Source organism: Peromyscus leucopus, chromosome 4, assembly GCF_004664715.2.
Source record: "Peromyscus leucopus breed LL Stock chromosome 4, UCI_PerLeu_2.1, whole genome shotgun sequence".
NCBI lineage: Eukaryota > Metazoa > Chordata > Mammalia > Rodentia > Cricetidae > Peromyscus > Peromyscus leucopus.
This window is the reverse complement of record NC_051066.1, coordinates 4475299-4500872: the sequence shown is the minus strand read 5'-3', so window position 1 is coordinate 4500872 and position 25574 is coordinate 4475299. Positions and strand designations below refer to the sequence as shown.

Below are 25574 nucleotides of genomic sequence, written 5' to 3'. Positions count from 1 at the left end.
TGAGTACTGGGATTAAAGATGTGCACCATACAAGATGGATATTATTTTTTGATTAAAAAAAACCCAAACATCCATTTATCCATCTAGTATGTGAATAGATACTCACTGTTGCAATGTAGAAGTCAGAGGACAACTTCTGAGAGTGGATGCTCTATCACGTGAGTTCCTGGTTTTGAACTCAGGTCTTCAGGTTTAAGAGTAAGTACCTTTATCTGCTGAGCCATCTCAAAGTCCTTTTTTAAAGATAGCTTGTGGCCCAGCTGACCTTCCAATTTACTACGTAGCTGAAGTTGACAGTTCCTCCTGACCCTCTGTCTCCACCTCCCATGTGCAACTATGGGTGTGCACACCCCTTTTGGTTAAGGGAATACACCGTGCAGAGTATTTGGCACTGTGACTCTCAGAGGTTTCACTTTTGTAAAAAGTAACAAGTAATAAAAATGTGGGTTTTATTAGTCAACTACAGTCACAATGCAATCGTCATAGATCTCCCCTTCTGTATTCATCCCACCGAACACAAAACAGAGCAACACATTAGCCTGACTCTCCTCAGGTGACCCACCACCCTGAGTCCCATGCTTGTCCGCAGCATCTCCTTCCTCAGCTTCGCAGCTGAGGATGCCAGACTCCAAGTCTTCATTCTCAGAGGAGGATGTCACTGGCCACGGAACGACACACATGGAGTGGTCCAGTCGGCCAGCGGGTAGGAAAGTATCGAACTGGAGTGACGTCCAATGCTGCTTTTCTAAGTAAGGGGGGACAGAGACAGATGTTTCCAGAAACAGTCAATGATTTCCTGCATTAGTTAATCCACAAAGAGGAAATAAAGGGAGAACAGGCTGGGCCAGTGCACACCCGCCATTCCAGTGCTCAGGAGGTGCTGCAGGAGGATTGCTGCCATTTTCAGACCAGCCTGGCTACACAGAGAGGCCATGTTTTTCTGTGGGCTTTTTTGTTTTTTTGTTTTGTTTTGTTTCGAGACAGGGTTTCTCTGTGCAGTTTTGGTGCCTGTCCTGGATCTCGCTCTGTAGACCAGGCTGGCCTCGAACTCACAGAGATCCACCTGCCTCTGCCTTCCAAGTGCTGGGATCAAAGGCGTGCACCACCACAACCCAACAAAATTCTGCATCACTTTTCAAAGAACGTATTTGTTTAAAGACCAAGAGTGAAGCCTGCTCACCTGTGTGATACCTGTACATTGTGTTCAGTGCCCCAGTGGGAGTCATTCCTCCAAACACATACACGTGCTTTCCCACAGCCACGGCGGCGTGGGCAGCACAGCCTGCTGGCACAGCCCCCGTGGGACTAAGCTTCTGCCATTTCATGTCACCTGTCACAAGAAAGAGTTTTTCACATGAGCCAAAATGTGATTTCAAATTATACTGAGGGTCATCCACAGGGAGGTGTTCTTTCTTTTTTCTTTTGGTTTTTTGAGGCAGGGTTTCTCTGTGTAGCTTTGCGCCTTTCCTGGAACTCACTTGGTAGCCCAGGCTGGCCTCAAACTCACAGAGATCCACCTGGCTCTGCCTCCTGAGTGCTGGGATTAAAGGCGTGAACCACCACCGCCCGACCCTTGTTTTTTTTTTTTTTTTTTTTTTTTTTTTTTTTTAAGACAGGGTCTCACTAGGTAGCCCTGATCTGGAATGCCCTATGTGAACCAGGCTGGCCTTGAACTTCTGCCTTTACCTCCCGAATGCTGGGATTAAAGGTGTTGAACACCATGCATGAGTCACAGGAAATCTCTAAGAAGTAACAGAGAAAGGTTCAGTGTGCAGAACTGTTTTTGAGGGAGAGCAGCTTGAATAATTCTCTGATCTGGAGCAGGGATCTACAGTTTTAAAAAGCATCTCGTGGGATTCTGATGTCCTTTGGAGTACACTGAGAAATGTGAAACTTTTAATAGTGATGTCATCTTTAATTGTTCACTGTGTGCATGTACACAGATATGCAGGCACACATGTCCATCTGTATGTGCATCTTTTAAACACATTTTTTAAAGATTTTATTGTATGCATATGTATGTTTTGCCTGCATGCTTGTCTGTGCACCACACGTGTGCATGGAGGACAGAGGAGGGTGTTTCATGCCTTGGACTGAAACTATATAGGGTGCTAGGAATCAAACCCAGGTCCTCTGCAAGATGCCAAGCCACCTCTCCAGCCCCTCCAACTGCAACTTTTACGGGTGCTGGCTATGACTTGTGAACTCTTGTTCAGCCCTATGAGCTGCTATCACTTCTATCTACATCCTTCCTTCTTATAGACGACGAGCACACAGGGTGAGAAGACAGAGTGACGTGAAAGTGGCAGAGTCAGTCACACCGAGGCTGCGTGGCCTGTGTCCTCTAGGCTGCACTCAGCACTCCTTCCCAACACTACTTCTGCAGAACTGTCTGCATGTTTTCCAAGGAGCATTTAAATGAAGTATATACATACCACTGGGGTTTAAATTAGAAACCATTTGGGAAGGAAGAAACAATAGCTAGGAAGTACTTCCTCGGCACAGGAAAATGGGCAGTCTTAGAAAATTACCAGGCCAAGCACAATGGCGCACACTTTTAATCCCAGCACTCAGAGGCAGAGGCAGGTGGATCTCTGTGAGTTTGAGGTCAGCCTGGTCTACAGAGCGAGTTGCATGACAACCAGTGCTACATAGAAAGACCTTGTCTCAAAACAACAAGAACCAATCCTGTCCTGTTTGAAACTGCCTGGGAGTGCGTGACTCTAGCCCTTGAACTCAGCAGGGGGATCGCCAGTTTGAGGCTGAGCTGCACAGATAGACTCTGTCTCCAAAAAAAAAGGGAAGTGAAATCCCTGATTGTAGCCAATGGAGGAATTCCAGCCAGTGAGCCTGCTTCCAAGGACACAGTACTTTGCGCAGGAGTTCTTGTGCCTTCCGCCCATCGCCCTTGTTCTGTGGTCTACAGCCAGGCAGACCTTGCTCATCTACTCATCCATCACTCAAGAGCAGACAAGCACTCACCCACCCTCCAGGAACTTCACCAAGGAAAGAGGAGGTCCCTGCCCCATGCAACTCACATCCAGAAAGACTCAGAATACAGCCCTCAGAAGTGAAGACAAGCTTCAGGTTCTCTCTAGCTTTCCTTTTTCCAGGGTTTTTGACCATGCAGGCCAACAAACATGCAGTTCTGGTCATCCACCTCCATTATCTGGACCAGAAACGGAACAGGAGCCAAAGCATAAGGAGCTCTGGCTGGGAACACAAACTGCAGGGAAGTGCAGTGGGCGGGCAGGGCCGGAAGGGATGACAGGCCTGCTCATGCTCTCAGTGTTGGGGAATGACTGCTTATTTTTATTTTGCTCTTTTTAGATTTATTTATCTATTATGTATACAGAATACGGCATCAGATCTCATTACAGATGGTTGTGAGCCACCATGTGGTTGCTGGGAATTGAACTCAGGACCTCTGGGAGAGCAGTCGGTGCTCTTAACCTCTGAGCCATCTCTCCAGCCCATATTTTGCTCTTTTTAAAAAATAGATGAAGTCGGGTATGGTGGTGCACACCTCTAATCCCAACACTTTGGAGGCTGTGGCTCGGATCTCTAGGAGTTCAAGGCCAGCTTGGGCTATATAGAGAGCTCTAGGCAAGCCAAGTGTGACCTTGTCTCAGAAAAAAGAAAAAATTTAAAAAGATGTATTTGGCTTGGCTCCTGAAGTTCTAGGCTTAATTCCCAGCACCTACAACCATTTGTGACTCCAGTTCCAGGGAATCCAATGCCCTCTTCTGGCCTCTTTAGGTACTACACACATGTGGTTGGTACACAGACATACATGCAGGAAAAATGCCCTTACACATAAAATATTTTATTTTGTTGTTGTTGTTTTCTGGTTTTTCAAGACAGGGTTTCTCTGTGTAGCCCTGGCTGTCCTGGAACTTACTCTGTAGATCAGGCTGGCCTCGAACTCAGAGACTTTCCTGCTCCTGCCTTCTAAGTGCTGGTATTAAAGGCATGCACTAGCACCACCCAGCTAGAAATTTCTTATGTGTAAAAGGGTCTGTGGGCACGTGCAGGGGTCAGCTGAGACTGGAAGTTCTGAGTACGCTGCAGCTGCCGGTGGGTGCAGGGAATGGAACTTGGAATCGTCATCCTCTGGAAGAGCAGTCAGTGCTTTAACTGCTGAGCCATCCATCTCTCCAGCCCCAGTTGTTAATTATATTTTTCCTTCTTTCTCCTTCTTCTTCAGGTCTGTCTGTCTGTCTATCTACCCACCTAACTCACTTATTTGGGGTGTACAGTGTTTTGTCTGGTCACCCCTGGCCCTGTGGGTGGTGGGAAGGTGCAGCCCATGTGCCTCACGGCTGAGCTCTCTCTCCAGCCTCGTGTTCCTTAGTATCCAGACCTTGCTTCATGGAGTCCAGGAAAGACTCTAACAGCCGCTCAAGTTACCAACACAGAAGGGTGAAGATGAATTCTTTCCAAGCACATTTTAAAGACTTTTGAACACATCAGCCCCCCGGCCCTCCAACACACTTACTTATATCGATGCAATGGAGGTCATCAAAGAACTTGTCCCCTGCTAAGCCTCCATGGATGAAGAGTTTTGTCCCCGCTGCCACCATCACATGGCCATGCCGGGGAGACGGAGGGCTTCCATGTGTCTCTGGCTGAGACCACGTCAAAGTGTCTACGAAAGTAAACACACTGACACCAGGTGGCATGCTTCTTCAGGCTCCTCCACAGCAAAGGTGGCCCAAGAGTGATCGTGGAGCCTTCCCTCTGACCTACCAGCCAAGATCTCCATCCTACCACCCAACCTCTACTTGGACACTTCCGGGCTGGAGACCGCAAAGCCAGTGACTGGCAGGCTGGCCCTCAAGTCTGGGCCCTAGGGAACTATTTCTTGCTTTGGATTGAAAAATGTGTCCCGTAAGCTTTAACCCAGAACTGTTAACATAAAGGTGTGTGCTGCTTCTGTGAAAAGCCTTGGGAGTCGTTTTCTCTCTCTTTGCTGTGGCAGTTTGTTTTCCAGGTGTACAGGAGATCAAGTGCAGGGCTGCACAGACGGAGCTCACGCGTCACCACCGAGCTGTGTTCAGCCCGGAGCCGCTGTCTTTTGGTCCCTGTGTTTGTTTTTTGAGACTGGGTCTCACTGTGTAGCCGTGGCTGGCCTGGAACCATGTAGACCAGAGAGATCTGCCTGCTTCTGCCTCAGAGTGCTGGGATTAAAGACATGCACCAATCAACCAAGCTTGATTGATTGACTAATTTAAATAAATTATTTTAAAAAAAAAACTATGTATTTTTTTTAAAAGATTTACTTATTATGTATACAGTGTTCTGTCTGCATGGCCAGAAGAGGGCACCAGACCACATTACAGATGGTTGTGAGCCACCATGTCGTTGCTGGGAATTGAACTCAGGACCTCTGAAAGAGCAGTCAGTGCTCTAACCGCTGAGCCATCTCTCCAGCCCTCTTGATGTATTTTGTATGTGACAAGTTTCATGTATCCTCATCTAGGCCTGATCTCACCTGCCGGGACTATGGACACACATCTGCCATTATGCTTGGTTTGTGTGGTGCTAGGGACTAGTGTGGATGGGGGTTGGTGCATGCTAGGCAAGTAGTCTACTTAGTTCAAATCTTTTTTCAAGACCCTGTTTCCTGTGTGAGAGATAAAGGAGGCTGAGGTGGCCCTGGCCAGGTAGGGAGCCCCCGGACCCCCACACCCGTAGTCCATACTTGCGTCAAATACGTGCAACTTCACATCCTGCACAGGCTGGGCACCTCGCTCTCCTCCCCCAAAAACATACAGCTGGTTTCCGATCGCTGCCGATGATGTGTGGAATGTTCTTGGGGATGGTGGCGGGCTGCTCACTTCGGGCGTGGTCCAAGTCCTGGTTTCTAGTCCAGAGAGAAAATAAGCAAGACCTGGGTGAGGGCCTTCTGACTTTACTGCTAATTCCTGAGGTACTGGGGATCCACATCTGCAGACCCTGCCCGTGACTCTTGGTAGGGCTTAGCAGGGTCACCTTTGTATCCTAGTCTCTAAGGAGCACAGCATGGCATGGCGTGGCATGGCCCGCATGGCACGACTTCAGGTAGGGGACTCATACTCTCCAACACCAAGGAAGAACAGGATGATGTCAGAGGTCGTCCAGACAGACCAAATTCCCCAAAGCTGAGGAGCTGTAAGTTCAATGAGGAGCAGGTCTTCCCACTCCGCTGACAGCTCTGTCTCTGCCATGCAGGAGCCCAGCAGCACTAAAATCCATTCCCACTAGATGCCAGAGGCCAAATGTGCCAAGTTGCCTAGAAAATGTGGCCTAGAAAAAGAAAGACTAGCTGGAGAGATGGCTCAGAGATTAAGAGCGCTGGCTCCTCTTCCAGAGGTCCTGAGTTCAATTCCCAGCACCCACATGGTGGCTCACAACCATCTGTAACGGGATCTGATGCCCTCTTCTGGCCTGCAGACATACATGCAGACGGAGCACTCACATACATAAACTACATTAAAAAGACAATATAGACAATATAGAAAAAATAGACAATATCGCTGCAATTGTAGAGGCACTAATAATAAACCTACTGAATAATAAGTAACAAATAAATGTCAGTTTCTCCCTTCTCAGTGGGAACTGAAGTCAAACTACATTGTTACTGGTATGGCTAGCAAATGGCTGTGGGCTTTAGATACATTCCATATATAGATTAAGAATTTGTTGATTTATTTATGAGTGCTCTATCTGCATGTACACTTTATGCCAGAAGAGGGCATCAGAACCCACTATGGACGGTTGTGAGCCACCATGTGGGTGCTGAGAATTGAACTCAGGACCTCTGGAAGAGCAGCCAGTGCTCCACTGAGCCATCTCTCCAGCCCCAATTTGAACAGTTTTAATAACATCATGGTCTGTGCCTTTTCTACCATTCTGTCTTAAAAACAAAAAACATATGTCACCACATGGGGTATATACAGAGTTTCTTTCCTTCCAAAATAAAACATGAATGTTATAGGAACAGATGCACTAACTCAGCACCTTCTCATGCAAGATGGTGGGCCTGAGCTATTGTGGGATATCTGTATACTGTGTGAATATATATTACTGTGATTGGTTTAATAAAGAGCTAAATGGCCAATAGCAAGGCAGGATGTATAGGTGGGACTTCCTGGCAGAAAGGAAAGAGGAGATAATCAAGGCTTGAGGAGATCCCAGGAGACATGGAGAGGAAACAGGGTGCAAGATAGGAGAGAGGTAATGCCATGTGATAGAATGTAGATTAATATAAATGGGTTTAATATAACATATAAGAGCTAGTTAGGAACAAGCCTAAGCTACAGGCCGAGCTTCATAGTTAATAAGAAGTCTCCATGTCATTATTTGGGAGCTGGCTGGTGGGACAGAAAAAGACTCGTTACATATAGCGTCCAATGTGGGGCCCAAATATCCACATAGGGCCTGAGAAAGCAGTCTCTTGGGTAGGCTTGGCATACAGAGGCAGGGCTCTTTTAAGAGGCCCTGCTGCTGTGGGATATTCTGTATGTCCTGTGCAAGCCCGTTCTCGGGTTCCTAGTGGCTCTACCCAGCAGGTCCACATAGAGGATGATTAGGACCACGGCCTGAGTGCAGGTGTCTGAGATGGTCTGCACTTGGCTGTACTGTGGGATGGTCTGTATGTCAAGTTGCTCTGATTGGTCAATAAATAAAACACTGATTGGCCTGTGACTAGGCAGGAAGTATAGGCGGGACTAACAGAGAGGAGAAATAAAAGAACAGGAAGGCAGAAGGAGTCACTGCCAGCTGCCACCCTGACACGCAGCATGAAAAGATGCTGGTAAACCACGAGCCGCGTGGCAGGCAGGGTATAGATTTGTGGAAATGGATTAATTTAAGCTATAAGAGGGGCTGGAGAGATGGCTCAGAGGTTAAGAGCACTGGCTGCTCTTCCAGAGGCCCTGAGTTCAGCAACCACATGGTGGCTCACAACCATCCGTAATCAGATCTGGTGCCCTCTTCTGGCCTGCAGTCATACATGCTGTATATATAATAAATAAATAAATCTTTAATTTAAGCTATAAGAACAGTTAGCAAGAAGCCTGCCACGGCCATACAGTTTGTAAGCAATATAAGTCTCTGTGTTTACTTGGTCGGGTCTGAGCGGCTGTGGGACTGGCGGGTGACAAAGATTTGTCCTGACTGTGGGCCAGGCAGGAAAACTCCAGCAACACCCTGCTGTGCAGCAGAGCACTTGAGCAACTTGTGTGCTAGGTAAAAGTGCCTGCCACGTCGTGGACACAGCAGCTTCCCGGAGTTGGAGTGGTGAACAGGTTGGTATAATGCTAAGCTCTCAGGGAATCCACGGGGTGCAGAGCTAGTTGCCAGAGCCGCACACAGCTGGTGTGGCTGTTTAGGGTTTGTCTTGAGGTTGAAGAAGGTGCACAGTAAACTGGTCCAGACAGAGAAAACCTTTAAACAGATACAGTAAAAAATGGGTATAGACAGTCATAGAAAAAAAAAAATAAAGTCTTTAAAGAAAGAGTAAAGTAATATAAAAAGAATAAGCCATGAAAAGATGTGAAATACACAGAACATCTAGATCCTGTATGGTGTGTGGTGGTATTGTGTTCCCCAAAATATTGTGTACCCTAATAAACTTATCTGGGGTCAGAGAACAGAAAAGCCACTAGATACTTAGGATAGGCAGCGGTAGCATATGCCTTTAATCCTAGCATTCCAGAGGCAGAAATCCATCTGTTCAAGGATACAGCCAAGCATGGTGACTCATGCCTTCAATCCCAGAAAGCCAGCCTTTAATCCCAGGGAGTGACGGTAGAAAGGAAAGATATAAAGGCGTGAAGACCAGAAACTAGAAGCATTTGGCTTGGTGAAGCATTCAGGCTTTCGAGTAGAAGCTCAGCAGAGACCCATTCTGGATGAGGACTGAGAAGCTTCCAGTCTGAGGAAACAAGATCATCTGAGGAACTGGCGAGATGAAGTAGCTGTGGCTTGTTCTGTCTCTCTGAAACTCCAGTATTCACCCCAATAACTGGCCTCAGGTTTGATTTTATTAATAAGAACTTTTAAGATTCATGCTACAATGGTGCTTTGTTGACTTTGAATTTTTTAAATGCTAATGTACAAAAAACAATAGCTGCCGAGGGACATTGGATTATGGAAACTGCTAAATTAAACCAACATATATATTTTAAGAATGTCTTAATTTCAAAATGAAAGTAAAAAAAACATGTTGCATTGGAGGAGAGGTTGTGCCTTTGTTTCCACAGAAAAGAAAAAGATATGGCTCTCTTCAAAATTAATAAAGATCAGATTTGATTGGGGAACACCTCCTGAAAATCTTGGCTACAGATATAAAAAAGAAACCACGAAAGACTACAGGGCAGCTGACGTATATGCTGATCCCTATGCTATGGGAACAGCTGAGACTGGATAATAAATCTTGTTGGCTACAGAATCCTCATGACTTATTATTAAATGCCATCCTTTCATATGGCATAGATAGAGGTTGGGTTATACAGTTCAAAAAGACTTATAAAGTTGACAGATGCCTTCTACCTGCTCAAACATAAAACAAAAAATCATCTTTGACTGACTTGCGCACACTGCATATTTCATGCTTGTGTTAATGCAGATATGTATGTTAACTTTAAAAGTATGAGTGTTTTCAGAAACCAGACACCAATGAAAACAGATAGCCCAGGTGATCCAGCCTCTCAGAGTGCCTCTGTTGCAGTTATTTCAAAATTCTGCATCCAAAACAACTTCAGGGCTGCTGGCTCAGATGGTCCAGCCTCACAAACTAACCAGCCAAGACTTCAGATAAGCTCTACACTTTCCCATCACATAAAGACTAAACAACAAATAATACAGCTAGCTCTCTCGGGACTTGACCATTATGCCAGTTTTCTCCGGGTCCCCTGAGGACATCATCAAGCCAGACAGGAAGCAAGCAGTCTAGAGAACATGACACCCACCTTGCCAAGAGGTGGGTGGGGGTGGTTTTTGGTTGTTTGGTGGGTTATGGATGCTTGTAATCATTTAGGGGGGTTGGTTACAAGTCGTTGTTGGTCATGGTCAGGAAAAAAGCTGAACAAAGGAGATTAGATTCAGGGATCTGTTACTGAAGGTAAAAAGCGGAGATACAGAATGATGGGATAAAAGGGTGGATTGTTGAGTCTACTTTTTAAAAAGATTTATTTATTTGTTACATATATTATATACCATATAATATATGTATATATTATTTATTATTACGTATGCAGATCTCATTACAGATGGTTATAAGCCACCATGTGGTTGCTGAGAATTGAACTCAGGACCTCTGAAAGAGCAGCCAGTACTCTTAACCTCTGAGCCATCTCTCCAGCCCCGCCAAGTCTACTTTTTTTTTTTTAATGATTTATTTATTTTTACCTTATGTATGTTTTGCCTGCATGTGTATCTGTGTAAAGGTGTCAGAACTCCTGGAGCTGAGATTACAGATAATTGTGAGCTGCCATATGGGTGCTGGGAATTGAACCTGAGTCCTCTGGAAGAGCAGCCAGTGCTCTTAACCACTGAGCCATCTCTCCAGCCCCTTGAGTCTACTTTTGAACAACTATTAGTCTCAAATATTTTAAATCGATATGGATTTTTATATGTTGATACAAATTTAAGGTTATTTTTGTTATACTGTATATATGTTTTTACTCTGGTTTGGGGTGTTGTACCTATAAGTTCATTTTAAAACATAATGCAAAGCTCTAGTCCTTAAAAACTACTAATATAATTAAGAATCACAGGTTAGTAGTTGTGGTATATTTGTACACTGTGTGAAGATATATTATTGTGATTGGTTTAATCAAGAGCTGAACAGCCAATAGCTAGGCAAGGGGTACTTCCGGAAAGAGAGAAAGGAAAGAGGAGATAATTGACGCTTGAGGAGATCCCAGGAGACACGGAAAGGAAACAGGGTGCAAGATAGGAGAGAGGTAATGCCATGTGATAGAATGTAGATTAATATAAATGGGTTAACATATAAGAGCTAGTTAGGAACAAGCCTAAGCTACAGGCCGAGCTTTCATAATTAATAAGAACTCTCTATGTTAATATTTGGGAGCTGGCTGGCAGGACAGAAAAAAAAAAAAACCAAGCTCTTGATCCTTCCCATGGTGCTCCCTCACCCCTGAGAGCTATATGGGAGATCAGAAGCTTATGAAGGTCTCTGGAGAGTGGATCAGAAGACTGAGGCCTGATCTGTCAGACTCCCACATTAGCTCCACCACAACCAAATATTAGTTCTTGTTAGAAAAACTGCCTTTTGCAAAAGATCTGCATTCAACATACAAAATGCTACACAAGGCATGTACATTACATGTGAGCGTCAACAAGAATGTGCAGATGGAACAGGCCTCAGCCTACATCAGAGCGAAATGAACCCTCTCTAGAGCTGCAGATCTCGGGCAGGGCTTGAATGACAGAACTAAGTCCTGGGTACAGTGGCTCACGCTTGTAACTGCAGCACTCGGGAGGATGAGGCAGGAAGACCGAGAGCCTATACTCTCTAGCAAGACAATCAGCAAAAACAAACAACCAAAATAAATAAAAAATGTAGGCAGACTTTCCTGTCCTGACAGTCAATTCCCAAATAGCCACACAGAGACTTGGTCAATAGCTTAGACTTGTCTTTAACAAGCTCTCGTAACTTAACCCGTTTCTATTCATCTACGTGCTGCCCCGAGGCTCATTTACCTCATCTATGTACTTTTCATGTCGCTTCTTCCGAGTCTGGCTGGTGACTCCTCAGCCTCCTCCTTCTTCTTCTCTTAGTCTGGCTCTACCCCCTAACCTTATCCTGTCCAGCTATTGGCCAGTCAGCTTCTTTATTAAACCAATCACAGTAACATCTATTCACACAGTGTAAAGTAATATTCCACAAAAAAATCAAATCAAATCGATTTCTCTGATAGGAGCTTCCCAGAGTTTCACTGTTTGTTTTTGTTTTTTGTCTCATGACAATGTTTTACTACATAGCCCTGGCTGGCCTCAAACTCATAGAGATCTGCCTGCCTCTGCCTTCAGAATGCTGGGATTATAGGCAGTGTACCACTGTGGGGTTTTTGTTTTGTTTTTAAATAAATGCCATCACCCAGAGTGTAAAAGAAAGGGTCCCAGCACTTGTGAACTCAGCACTTGGGAATCTGAGGCAGGAGTCCTGGGCTGTAGAGCACACACATACACACTGCCATCTTTTTCTTCCTTCCTTCCTTCCTTCCTTCCTTCCTTCCTTCCTTTCTTTCTTTCTTTCTTTCTTTCTTTCTTTCTTTCTTTCTTTCTTTCTTTCTTTCTTTCTTTCTTTCTTCCTTCCTTCCTTCCTTCCTTCCTTCCTTCCTTCCTTCCTTCCTTCCTTCCTTCCTCTCTCTCTCTCTCTCTCTCTCTCTCTCTCTCTCTCTCTTTCTTTCTTTCTTTCTTTCTTTCCCCCCAGACAGGGTTTCTCTGCATAGCTTTGGTGCCTGTCCTGGATCTCACTCTGTAGCCCAGGCTGGCCTCGAACTCACAGAGATCTGCCTGCCTCTGCCTCCCGAGTGCTGGGATTAAAGGCATGCACTACCACCACCCAGCTACACTGCCGTCTTTTTAAAGATGAACTTCCAGAACTAATTTCCACTTTTCAAATTCTGTCTGTATCAATACAGCAACTAACAGAGAGTGAGTGTTAGCTGCTAATTTAAATCTTCAACAAATTCACAAGGGAGGAACTATTAATACCCAACGTGACAGGAAAGAAAACTGAGACAGAGGCTTTGCTCAAGGTCATGGTGAATAGTGTCATGGATAGTGTATAGCAAAGTACAGATTCTGACCTGAACTACTTCTCCCCCATGTTCTGGGCATCAAACCAAGAGACTCATACATGCCAGGCAAGTACTCTACGCCTGCCTACACTCTGGCCTGATGTGAACTGTCAACCATCATACTCTAGCCCAGAGTGACCTTAAACTTGTGATTCTTCTGCCTCAGCCTTTCAAGCAGCTGGGATATCAGGCCTGTACCACCAAACCCAGCTTAACCATCATACTCTATAATGGTGTTCCAGACAAAATGGCTTCAGTGTAGACCAGGAGGCTGGTGGAATGTCTACTCTGTATCCGATTGTGTTCTTGTCCCTAGGAAGAGTGAACAAACCCTTATCCTCAAAGCATTTACATTTCAGCCATGATGGTGATGCTTGCCTTTAATCCCAGCACTTGGGAGGCAGAGCCAGGTGCATTTCTGAGCTGAAGGCCAGCCTGGTCTACATAAAGAGTTCCAGGACAGCCCAGGTTAGAGAGAGAGAGAGCGAGAGAGAGCAAAAGAGAGTGAGCGAGACAGAGAGACAGAGACAGAGAGAGGAGTCTAGAGAGATGGAAAGAACACTTGTGCTCTTCCAAAGGTTTGGTTCCCAGCATCTACATGGTGGTTGTGTGTAACTCCAGTTCTGGGGGGAAATCTGACGCCCTCTTCTGGCCTCTTCAGGCACTACATGCACATGGTTATATACATGCGGCCAAAACACTCATACACATAAAATTTAAAAATAAAGTATTTTAGCCCTGCAGTGTTGATACACATCTTTAATCCCAGCCCTTGGGAAGCAGAGGCAAGTGGATCTCTGTGAGTTCAAGGCCAGCTAGGTCTACAGAGTGAGTTCCAGGAAATCCAGAGCTACACAGAGAAACCCTTTCTCGAAAAACAAAACAAAATATATTTTTTGTTATTTTTTTGTCTTTTTTTTTCAGAGCTGAGGACCGAACCCAGGGCCTTGCGCTTGCTCTACCACTGAGCTAAATCCCCAACCCCCAAAATGTATTTTTTAAAAAAGCATTTACGCTGCAGAGAGGGAGGACAGGGAGGATAACAAACACTCAAACCAATCAATGGACACCCAAGAAGACACTTTTCAAACACTGCAAAGAAATTTCAATACTTGACACAAAAGAAAATTCAGCCCTGTCTAGCACCTTGCATGGGACAGTCCTATAATTCCATCACTTGAGAGCAGGTCAGGAGTCCTGGGCTAGCCGGGTGCGTTTGATCCCTGGGACCCACATGGTGAAAGGAGGCAACTGGCTTCCACATGAGTACTACTGAATGTGTATGGTCTCTCTCATGCACACACACACACACACACACACACACACACACACACACATATACATTTAAAAATGCAAAAAGAAAAAAATCTAAAAATTCCTATTTCTATGAGGTCAGCAAGGTAAAATAGGTTAATTAGGGCAATTCAAATATACTGTAACATAACTGCATCCATATGTGTATGATAGGAAGAAAATAACCTCTGTCTACTCACCAGGATTCAAGACTTGCAGACAATTTCGGTTTCCTGACTGGTCCGCACCCCCGAACACCCAGATGCAGTGAGGCGTGCAGGAGGGGGTGAAGCTGGCATGCTCATACCGAGGCAAGAGGCCTTCCCTGGTGGCCGCGGCCCACCGCTGCGTTCCTAGGAAACATTTGCCCAGTCCTTAGACAGGACTGTCAGCTGGTAATTCTGGCTGACAAACGCGGGGAGGGAAATCATAAACGACCAACCGTCAGTCCTTAAAGGGAACCCGTTCAAACCGAAATACCGAAATGTTCTCTAGCACACACTTGCAGGCTGTCTGCCTGGCCCATGAAGCCTCTTTCACGGAAACTGTCAAACTGTCTCCATTCTTCCTCCCAGAGTCCAGGTGACATATGGACAGCACTAACTTGCTAGTCGTAACTAACGGGACTAGAGGCAGCTGCTTGACTCCATGGGCCGCTTGGATCCAGTTTCCATTCTCTCAGCAGCCTGGGCTGCTATTTTCTGTCCTTAGACCCTGAAAAACACTCCTGATATCTATATACATCTCAATCTCCCCCACTACCATTTTAAGTGACTAAGTGATCTCTGGGCAAACAGAGAAATGATGCCTAAACCAACTAATTCTTTTAGTTAGCAAATCACGAATCTAGGACCTTACAAGTATCATGCTGCTGTTAGGTAATCACAACTGCAAATGAAGCCGGTTAGTAATCTATATGTAATAGGATACTATGGTCCAAATGGCTTTGCTGAGGTCACCATGGTACTGATAACTTGTAATAAAGATGTAATTGAAGCTGGTATGGTGGTCCAGGACCCCAGTACTTGGAAAGTAGAGGCAGAAAGGTTGTGGGTTGTAGTCTGGGCTACGCAGAGAATCTAGGCATAGGAAGATGCTGTCACAGACAGACAGACAGACAGTCACAATATAACTGAGCTAAAAGGTAAGCTTCTTGAGTACTGAAAGGGACTTAAGGTATCTTGGCCTAGTGCTGGGAGCAGAGATTCAAGTGCCTGGATAGTATAAACAGAGACCGTGGTAACTCTGTGGGTGGAAACCTTGTCACTAGGTGACACTCCAGCTCTAAATAACTGTTGCCATGTAGCCACGCAGGAGGCTAGATGCCAGACCTCCTAAAATTATTATCAGAGGCCCAACCATGGCAATTTAAAATTTTCTAGTCTATTTCTTATGTGTGCATATGTGTATACACATTTGTGCCACAGCACCTGCATGGAGGTCAGGGAACAACTTTGGAAAGTTCAATTTCTTCCTTCTACCAAGTGTGCTTCAGGGATCAAACTCAGAGGAGGCTGGGCAGCAGGTACCTTGACTCACTGAGCCAGCTCACAGCCTCATTTCTGTTATTTCAATCTTGACTCATTCACAGATCAAGTGTGTATGTTAAATTGACATAGTTGGGGCTGGAGAAAAGGCTCAGTTGTTAAGGGCACTTGTTAATCTTGCAGACGACCCAAGCTTAACTCCCAGCCTCCATGTAATCCAGCTCTAGGGGATCCAATGTTTCTGGCCTCCATGGGCATTGGCACTCACATGCATATACCACACCAGACCCCTCCACACACATGCATATTGAAACCAGTAGGATAATGGGCTGATTAAAGGCTTAGCAGTTGAGAGTGGTTACTCCAGATGCCCAGGCTCAGCTCCTAGCACCACGGTAGCTCACCACTCTCTGTAACTCCAGTTCCAATGGCTCCAACTCTTTCTGTAGTGTACATACATACATGCAGGTAAAACACTAATACACATAAAATATTTTTCTTAAAATAATCCCTTGGCTGGGCAGTGGTGGCGCACGCCTTTAATCCCAGCACTCGGGAGGCAGAGGCAGGCGGATCTCTGTGAGTTCGAGGCCAGCCTGGACTACCAAGTGAGTTCCAGGAAAAAGGCGCAAAGCTGCACAGAGAAACCCTGTCTTGAAAAACAAAACAAAACAAAAAATCCCTTAAGCCAATCATCTCTATTTACAAAAATAAATAAAACAGCTGGGTGGTGGTGGTGCCTTTAATCCCAGCCCTCTAGAGGCAAGTAGATCTCTGAGTTCAAGGCCAGCCTGGTCTACAGAGCCAAGGCTATACAAAAAAACCCTGTCTCAAAAAACTAATTAAATAAATAATTATAATACAACAAATCTTTAAAATTTTACAAAGTTGTCCTCTAATCTCTATGTGTGCTATGCACATGTACAAAATAATAAATGTAATAAAATACTAATATTTGGACTGGGTGTGATAGCACACAGCTTTAATCCCAGCTCCTAGCACTTGGGAGACAGAGGCAGGTACATCTCTGTCAGTTCAAAAACAACATGGTCTACATATCCAGGATAGCCAAGGCTACATAGAGAAACTCTGTCTGAAAAAAACTAATATATAGCTAGGCAGTGGTGGCTCATGCCTTTAATCCTAGCACTTGGGAGACAGAGGCAGGTGGACCTCTGTGAGTTGAAGGCCAGTCTGTTCTACAGAGTGAGTTCTAGGACAGTCAGGGATATACGGAGAAGACCTGTCTTAAAAAAACAAAAACAAAAAAAAACCCCACATATATATGTGTGTATGTGTGTGTGTGTGTGTGTGTGTGTGTGTGTGTGTGTGTGTGTGTGTATTATAACAGAAATGCTATATGGCCATAGCCAAACATAGATGTGGTTCACTAATTTTCAACTTCTGCCTTTTGTATAGCAGGATAGCACATAGTAATAATTTGTCCACAGCTTCACTCATTCATTCATTCATTCATTCATTCATCTCTGAGTAGGGCCGAACCCAGGGCCTTACGCTTACTAGGCAAGCGCTCTACCACTGAGCTAAATCCTCAACCCCGAGTTGGTATTATTATTATTATTACTATTGGCTACATGCTCTAGCAGTTTCTGGGGATACAATTATGAGTTAAAAAGGCTCCCCTCTTCTGGCCTGCAGGGATACATGCAAATAGAACACTGTATGCATAATAAATAAATCTTAAAAAAAAAGGCTCACTCTCTGTTTCTGAGAACCTTAAACTCCTGTGGGAAGTACACGAAGTAATCACATGTGCTAAGATCTGTGAAGGAGGAGATGGGAGAGCACACATGAAAACCAGAGTTTGGTCGTCAGCTTACATGGGCCAGGTGGAGTAGCACAGATTTGTGATAGTGCTCACTTGAGAGATGAAGGCAAGAGAATCAGGAGTTCAAGGTCTTCCTCAGCTAGTTCCACATCCACAGGGATTTCAAGTCCAGCCTGAGCCACATGAGACTACATTAAAACAAAGTAACACTCCCCCAAACCAAAGAGTAACGCTTTCTGGGTAGGTATGGAGTATGCACTGCAGAGTGATCCAACATGGAAGCCAGGAGGCTGGTGTGAAAATGACCCCAAGCCTAGCTAGAAGCTAGTGGTACAAACTATGGAAAGGGACAAACCGGGCAGGAGACAAAGTCAGGGCCTGATGATTAATTAGAATGTCGACAGGAGACAGGGAGGAGACATGGGAGTCACTGATGCCTCCTAAGACAGTTAATAAATATCCAATTTCTAGATTGCTGGGGCTCGCTACAGACTCTTCCCAACAAGGATGCACTGAACAGGTGGGCATGTGCTAGAGTCAGCAGAGACCTTGGGAGCCAGAAAAGACATTCCTCCCTTTAAGAGGAAAACCCTGTGTCTGGTGTGAGTTGGTATTATTTTTTTTTTTTTTTTCAGAGCTGAGGACGGAACCAAGGGCCTTACGCTTACTAGGCAAGCGCTCTACCACTGAGCTAAATCCTCAACCCCGAGTTGGTATTATTATTATTATTATTACAATTATTATTATTATTTTGAGACAGGGTCTATGTTTTCCTGGCCTGGCACTTCTATATAGTCCAGGCTGGCTTTGAACTCCTGGGGGTTGTCTTACCTCTGCCTCCCTAGTCTGGTTTTGAAGATGTGTACCACCACACCCAGCAGAGTGAGTATTTTTATGAGTGCTCTGCAGCATTGATCTTACCCAGATCCATAGTGTGCACATCTGAGAAGCTCTGGTTCGGATTTGCTCCCCCTACAATGAAGACCTTCCCTCTCTTGTCATCACCAACTGGGGGCAAATAAGAGCAGCTGTGGCCAACTCGAGGGCAGGGTTTGTCTCCAGGACAAGTCAAAGTGTACCTGCCAAAGGGAAGATAGATTCAGGAGGCCTGTGTGAAGATAGTCTTCCATTCCTCACAAAATGGTCACCAGAAAGGTCTGGTACACATACTGATGCTTTACATTTTATTCCTGCTATTGTACACGAGTATGTGCATGGTGTGTGTAAGTGCCACGGTGCAGGTGCTGAGGGCACATGAAAACTCTACACAACTGGTGTCTCCTTCCACTTTGATGTGGGTTCCTGAGATGGAACCCAAGTCATCAGGCTTGCTGGGCAAGTGCCTCCCCTGCTGAGCTGTCCCACTGACTCCACACTGGATTCAGCGAAGCATCACATCCTGACCAGCTACAGTCCCTTCCCTTTGCCCAGTACCTTCCCTTTGCTCGGTCTCTGACTTTTCAATTTTGGCTGGACTTTTGACTCCCATGGAGCTCTGTGGTAGACAGGGGAACTGAGAGATGTCTACTGGTGTGCCTTGGCACAATCAGGATAGTGTTATCATGGTCTGTAGGTTCAGACAGACCTGGTTCAAGAATGAGCTTCAGTGCTTTCTAGACGTGTAGCATTTGGGGAGCCACTTAACCTTTCTGAACCTTAGTTTTCTCTATTAAAAAACAAGGACTGTTGCGGGATGGTGGTGGCACACACCTTTAATCCCAGCACTTGGGAGGTAGAGGCAGGTGGATCTCTGAGTTTAAGGCCAGCCTGGTCTACAGAGTGAGTTTGAGGACAGCCAGGACTATACAGAGAAATCCTGTCTCAAAAAAACAAAACAAAAACCCAAGGATTGTGGCAGTTTTTACCTTTAAAGGGAGCTGTGAAGACTCAAACAGCTTACAAGGTCGCAGGGAGTGAGTCAGTAAACAATGCCAGGGCATTATCATATTCATATCATATTCATATCACATTATATTCATATTCATATCATATTCATATCACATTATATTCATATTCATATCATATATTCATAGGGACAACTATGATGCCAAGGCCCTGGCGAACAGCCAGTGTCTCCCTGTGGAGAAAATTCTCCAGAACTCATGGATTAAGCCCCATAAGGATTATATGAAATCCATTAAGAGCCTTTCCAGGCTTGGAAACCTCAAACAAATGGAAGCTAAACCTAGGACTCAAAGCTGAAACAGAGGATCGGGCATTCCCCGATACATTTATTTTGATTTTGAACAGAAAAAAATGCAACTCAAGCTTCCAAGTTGGAAACAAACCAACCAAGCGGGTGGAGATGGCTCAAAGGTTAAGAGCACTGGGTACTAGAGGACCTGGGTTCAATTCCCAGCAACCACATGGTGGCTCACAACCATCTACAATGAGAACTGGTGCTCTCTTTTGGCAGGCAGGGATACACGCAGACAGAACACTGTATACATAATAAGTAAATAAATATTTAAAACAAAATTTAGTTTGAGACAGGGTCTCAGGCAATCTAGGACTCCAGATAGCCCAGGATGACCTTAAGTTCCTGATGCTCCTGACGCCACCTCCCAAATGCGGGGTTACAGGCCTGTGCCAGGGCACTCAGTGAGTAAGAGCAGCTCCTGGCAATTCCCGGGTCCTGTCTTATTTGAGCTCTCTGATGGTGGCACTCCTGACTCCTCCCACTTTCCTGTACCTTTTCCAGAACCTGGCTTCTCCACACCTCTTCCTCTGGCTATGCGCTCACCTTCCGGCAGCTGTTTCCTCTTCTCTCTGATCCCTTTCCCACCAGCCCCTCGGAATTCTCACTCTCCTAGTATCCTTTCCCTCCGTCTGTGCTTGCTTTTCTGATTCACTTCATCTGTCCTGGTGGTTTCTATGGACACCCATCTCTGTCACTATAAGTGATTTCTGGATCTTTCCTCCTTGCTCAGATCTGTTCTGACATTCAGATTTGTGTATCCCATCTCCTGAAGGATGGCTAACAATGTCCCATGCACGCTGCTCACAAAGCAACAACCTCGGCTTCATTTCCTTTGTGGATCTCACTAGCCATCAGTACTATTACTGTAGGTTGACTTTAATAGTTGAGGAACAGAGGTGTAAAAAAGTTAAGCATATGAGCTCTATATACAAGAATAAAAGCTGGGTGGTAGTGGCACACGTCTTTGATCCTAGCACTCAGGAGGCAGAGGCAGGAGGATTTCTGTGAGTTTTCAGCCAGCCTGATCTACAGTGCAAGTTCCAGGACAGACAAAGCTACACAGAGAAATTCTGTATCAAAAAACCAAAAACCAAAAAAGGATAAACATCTAGAAAGATGCCAAGTGAGACAGAGCGTTCCCGGCCTTCACAGCCCTCTTGGACCAGTGGGTAAAAGGACCATTTAAAAGCTTCAGGAATATCTTTTTCAGTGCTTTCACAGCCAAAGAATAGTTTTAATATAAAAGTTCTTTTTGTCTTTTTTTTTTTTTTCTAGACAGCATTTTACTCCATTGCCCAAGCTAGCACTGAACTCCAAGTGGCCGTCTGGTACCTGAGTACTAGATGGCCTGTTTTGAAAAAAAACAAGGTCAATCTTGGTGACTATGCCTGTAATGCCTGCACTTGGGAGGCTGAGAAAGGAGGATTGCTGAAAGCTAGGCACCAGCCTGGGCTACATGAGTCTGTCTCAACAGCAAACAAAACAGCAAGAGTATGTAAAGGTAGTTGAGACTGAACAGACAGGCAGAAACAGACTGATTGCACAGGACCTCGTTAAGATGCCCGCTTTGTCTTGTTCAGTGCTGAGGATCTAACTGGGGTGTTGTACATGCGAGGCAGAGCTCTCCAAACAAGCTACATTCCCAGTTCTCTAGACGGCTTTACCCTAGAACACATCTCCAGCACATGGGTGACGGCTCTGCGGCAAGACAGGCCATGGGAGCAGGCATGAGGCGCCCTTGAGTCCTGTGGGGACACTGCACCTCTCTGCAACTTCTGTGAGCCCCTCAGTGTGGGCCAGACTCCGCCACCTGCTGTCTCCGACTTCACTACAGAGGAACTATTTGCCTGTGGACTTCTGGAGCCTGTGGAGCAGCCACCGATGTTAGCCAGTGTGAGCTGATGAATGAAGGGTTTAACAAGCAGCCAAGGGACACTGAAGCCAGTACAACCCAAACTCAACTCCCTGAAACCTTAAGAATGAGCCACAGCTCAGGGGAGGACCTAAGAGTAGGGGCCGAGGATGCCAGATGGCCAGTGTTTCATTGCTCCTGGTAAACAGAGTTTAATAAAATTAACAGCTGCTCTGTGATAATTACTGCCCACCTATCTTTCCTCTGAAGACCTTCTCAGACTCTGAGTCTAATTACCAGTTCCATTGCTACCCCTTCGCGGAGATGCTCAAATGTGGTAGTAAACTACATGTCTGTGAAACAAAAACTCAAGCTCTTGTGTGTCTGAATCCTTCCTTACAGACCATGTAGCTTTCCTGGGCTTGTCTCCAGGCTCCAAGACTGGCAGCTGCTTCATGACGCCCTATGCAGAAGAGAGGAAGGCAGTGTTCAGGCATCTTCTTACAATACAGCAAATCCGGCCGGGCCCCTCACAAACCTTTATTAGATTGTGGAGGGGCTCAGTGGTAGAGCACTTGCCCAGCATGGGCAAGGCCCCAGGTTGGACCCCCAAACTGGGAAGGAACAACCACAAACCCCACCAAACCTTTGAGAGTGAACCTTCTAACTTCTGGCCAATCCGAATCAAGAGCACCACACTTAGGGGTGAATCCTTTTTGTTTTGAAGCAAGCTTCGGTAGTCTAGGCTGACTTCCAGCTCTGGACAGTCCTGTCTGAGTCTCCTCAGTACTTGAACTGCAGCCACTAGATCCAGCCTTTTCCTCTTCTCCCTGTCAGATCCAGGACCTCATGCATGCTAGGTGTCTAACTTGAGCCACACCCCCAGCCTTGACACAACTACTCAAGTTTTTCAGCTCACATTTCCCATCTGTCTCTGAGTCTCATGAGGGAGGGGCACATATCAGATGTCAGAGGTCTTTATTAAAGGTAAAACAGGCATGGGGAGGGCAATAAGGCAGGGCATACAAATCAGAACAATGTAGGACACATACATATGAAAATGCCATAATGAAACATAGTGTTTTCTAAAAATTATTTATTTTTATTTTATGTACATTGGTATTTTTACCTGCATGTATGTCTGTATGAGGGTGTTGGATCCCCTAGAACAGGAGTTATGGACAATTTCGAGCTGCCATGTGGGTGCTGGGAATTGAACTTGGGCCCTCTTAACCACTTAGCCATCTCTCCAGCCCCCTGAAATACATTATTTGGCAGACTAACTTAAAATTTGTATTAAAAATATTTTTTTAAGAGCCAGGCATAGTGGTACACAGCACTGGTGAGGGAGAGGTAGGCGTATCTCTGTGAGTTCAATGCCAGCCTGGTCTACAGAGTGAGTTCCAGGACAGCCAGGGCAACACAGAAACTCTATCTCAAAAACAAATAAACAAACAAAACAAACCCCCCCCCCACACATATGATAGAACAATCTAAGTAGCTGAGTAATACTGAATTCTGAGATAAATCTTGGTCTCAGCATGAAATAGAAGACCAAGCTTTCTGATCCGTATTTTGTTTTTTTGAGACAGTGTTTCACTATGTGGCCCAGCTATGTGGAGTGACCTGTATCTTTTTTATGGACCCCACCTGCAATATTGGGCTTCCTGTTGTTCCCCTAACAGAGCAAGTCCTTTCATAACCTGTATTAAATCCCCTCACCCACTGGGGAGTTAATAAAATCAACACGTGTTTTGTGGTAATTACTGCCTCCCCTATCTTCCCTTCTTATGAACTTGCACACTTGTAGTCAGTAGTTACAGTTGGTCTCAAGGAGCTGATGTGGCTCTGTAGTAGAGTGCCTGGTTAGCATGGACAAGACCCTGGGTTCAATTTCCAGAAAAAGAAATAAATAAAAAATAAAGACCCCCCCCCCAAACAAATTTAAAAAGCTGAGCAGTGGTGGCACACGCCTTTAATCCCAGCACCTGGGAGGCAGAGGCAGGTGGATCTCTGTAAGTTCGAGGCCAGCTTGGTCTACAGAGTGAGTTCTAAGACAGCCAGGGCTACACAGATAAACCTTATCTTGAAAAGAGAGAGAGAGAGAGAGAGAGAGAGAGAGAGAGAGAGAGAGAGAGAGAGAGAGAATAAAGTCCATTTCAAAGGTTCCTTAAAGAAACTTTCCCTTTTATTAGCAATACACACACACTTGGCAGGGAGGCTTAATTAGAAGGACTTGGGCTTGGGTTTCCTTTATGACCATGTATATTTAGCCATCATTATTACAGGAATCATTCTAAATGTAATTAACTTTTTTTTTCAAACTTATTTACTTATTTAGAGACAAGGTCTCATGTAGCATAGGCTAGCCTTGACTCATTATGTAGCCAAGAGTGACCTTGAGCTTCTGATCCTCCTGCCTCCACTTCCCAAAAGGTATGATTACAAGCAAATCCCACCATGCCTGGTTTTATCCTGTACTGGGGGATCGAACCCAGGTCTGCGTTCTCACTAGGCGGGCACTCTGCTAACTGAACTAAACACTCAGACCCTTGAATATAATTATCTATTTAAACGTCTGTAGTCATCCAGGCACAGTAGTGCACTACCTGGCACTTGGGAGGCTCGAGGCAGTAGACTGATAGATAGAGGCCAGCCTGGGCTACATAGTGAGGCTCTTGTCTCAAAATAATAGTAACAGAAAAGTATCTAGACTAAATTCTAAAATCTTAGCATGTCCGTCCTTCAGATTCATTCTGATAACTTACCCACGGGCCCGCAGAGAGAAGAAGTAGGGATAAATGAAGGAAGAAATGGAACTAAAGGAGAGATGCACCGGTCCACCTGCGGCCTAGGCGGCGGACCACAGGGTCGGAGCTCCAAGGGCCGGCTTCGCATGGGAGGGAACTCTTCTAGCTACCTCCTTTACATCCCCTCTCCCGGCCACATCTCCTCGTGAAAGAAGTCAGGGTCAGAGAGAAATGGCTGCCTGCTTTCCGCTAATGTGGCCGGCCGGAGACCAGGGACACCGTCCCTTCCACCCAGCTCAGGCACACTTCCGAGTGCCGGGATCCCGCAGACCGCCCCGCCAAAGACCTCCAGACCAGCACCAAATTACCTGTCGCAGCCCTTGCTCGTCCAGATCGTGGCTCCACCCACAGGGCGGGGCTTAAGAGCCCGCCCCCTTCCCCAGGCCCCGGAAGCGCGCAGGCCAACCGCTCTGGGCTTCTGCAGTCCTCCGGGCAGCAGCGGCCACTCCAAACAAGTCAGAGCGGCCTGGAACCCAGCGTACTGGTTGGCATACCGTTCGATTACTCCAATTCCTTGTTCAGCCCTTAAAGGACTAGTGGAGTTTGTTACAGCAAGTCGTTAGTGGTGACTTCTGATGGGGAGGAGTGGCCTGGAACTCATTATGTAAGCCAGGCCCACCCTGAATTCTGCTCCAGCCTCCTGAGTTGACTTTATGTGCATGCTCCTGTGCAGGCAGGCTTCAGGCTGGTTCAAGCTGTGGTGCTTAAAGAAGTTCATTTCCATGACTGCTGTTTGTGGTGACAGCATGTTCCAGACCACAGGCCCTGGGTCTTGGGGAGCTTACAGGCTGAACAGAGAGATCAAACACGACAACTAGGTCCTATTGTGAAGGGTGGGGAATAAAAAGTTCACTGAGACTGTTTGATCTTGGGGAAAGTTATTAATACTTTGGGTGTCTTCTCTCTGTAACAGAGAAATCATAAGCTTTCTATAGGGATTGTGGTAGGGTATCTATGAAGGCCCAGAGCTGGTCCTCTGTAAAGGCCATGATTATTTCTATCTATAAATGAACTACCTTCTGCTGGCAACTTCATCTGCATAATCTCTGATCTATGTCCTAGCTGTAAGTGCTCCGTGTCTTTCCTAAAACAAAGGTGACTTGCCTGTGCCTATGTGTGATCAGAGTACCACACTCAAGCTCACTACAATCAGAACTCAAAACAGACTAGAAACAGCAGGTCTACTTACTGCACTTATGTGGAGAGGGCAGACTAACTTGACTTCAGACACAAGCTCCAGACCTAACAGGGAACTCTGACATCTGCCAAGTCCGTTCCCCTCTCTGAACCCTAGTTTACTCACATACAGAATGAGGATAACACCAGCA

The 25574-nt window shown here is 45.7% G+C and overlaps 1 protein-coding gene across 6 annotated transcripts; it reads right to left on the bottom strand.

Annotated features, from left to right (window-relative positions):
- Window positions 1-432: 432 nt before the first annotated feature.
- On the bottom strand, window positions 433-24812 carry Rabepk (Rab9 effector protein with kelch motifs). Of its 6 annotated transcripts, none has more exons than XM_028886076.2 (8): window positions 24555-24803; window positions 21841-21899; window positions 18306-18463; window positions 14309-14461; window positions 5705-5866; window positions 4499-4648; window positions 1181-1330; window positions 433-745 (listed from the first exon to the last, which is right to left on the bottom strand). In XM_028886076.2, the coding sequence occupies exons 2-8, from the start codon at window positions 21891-21893 to the stop codon at window positions 453-455; spliced, it is 1119 nt and encodes a 372-aa protein (XP_028741909.1). In that variant the 5' UTR covers window positions 21894-21899; window positions 24555-24803; the 3' UTR covers window positions 433-452. The 6 variants fall into 6 exon arrangements, with proteins under 6 accessions (XP_028741909.1, XP_037060405.1, XP_037060407.1 ...); XM_037204510.1 differs by lacking the exon at window positions 24555-24803 and adding an exon at window positions 24205-24225; XM_037204512.1 differs by lacking the exon at window positions 4499-4648 and having other exon boundaries at window positions 24555-24812.
- Between the last annotated feature and the right edge of the window lie 762 nt (window positions 24813-25574).

Excerpts from the sequence above, each read along its gene's own strand:
- Rabepk (XM_028886076.2), bottom strand. The coding sequence starts at position 21,893 with ATGAAGCAGCTGCCAGTCTTGGAGCCTGGAGACAAGCCCAGGAAAGCT. Across the intron at positions 18,464-21,840 it reads AAGCCCAGGAAAGCTACATG|GTACACTTTGACTTGTCCTG; the intron begins GTCTGTAAGGAA and ends TCCCTTTGGCAG. Across the intron at positions 5,867-14,308 it reads TCTGCAAGTCTTGAATCCTG|AAACCAGGACTTGGACCACG; the intron begins GTGAGTAGACAG and ends TCTCTGGACTAG.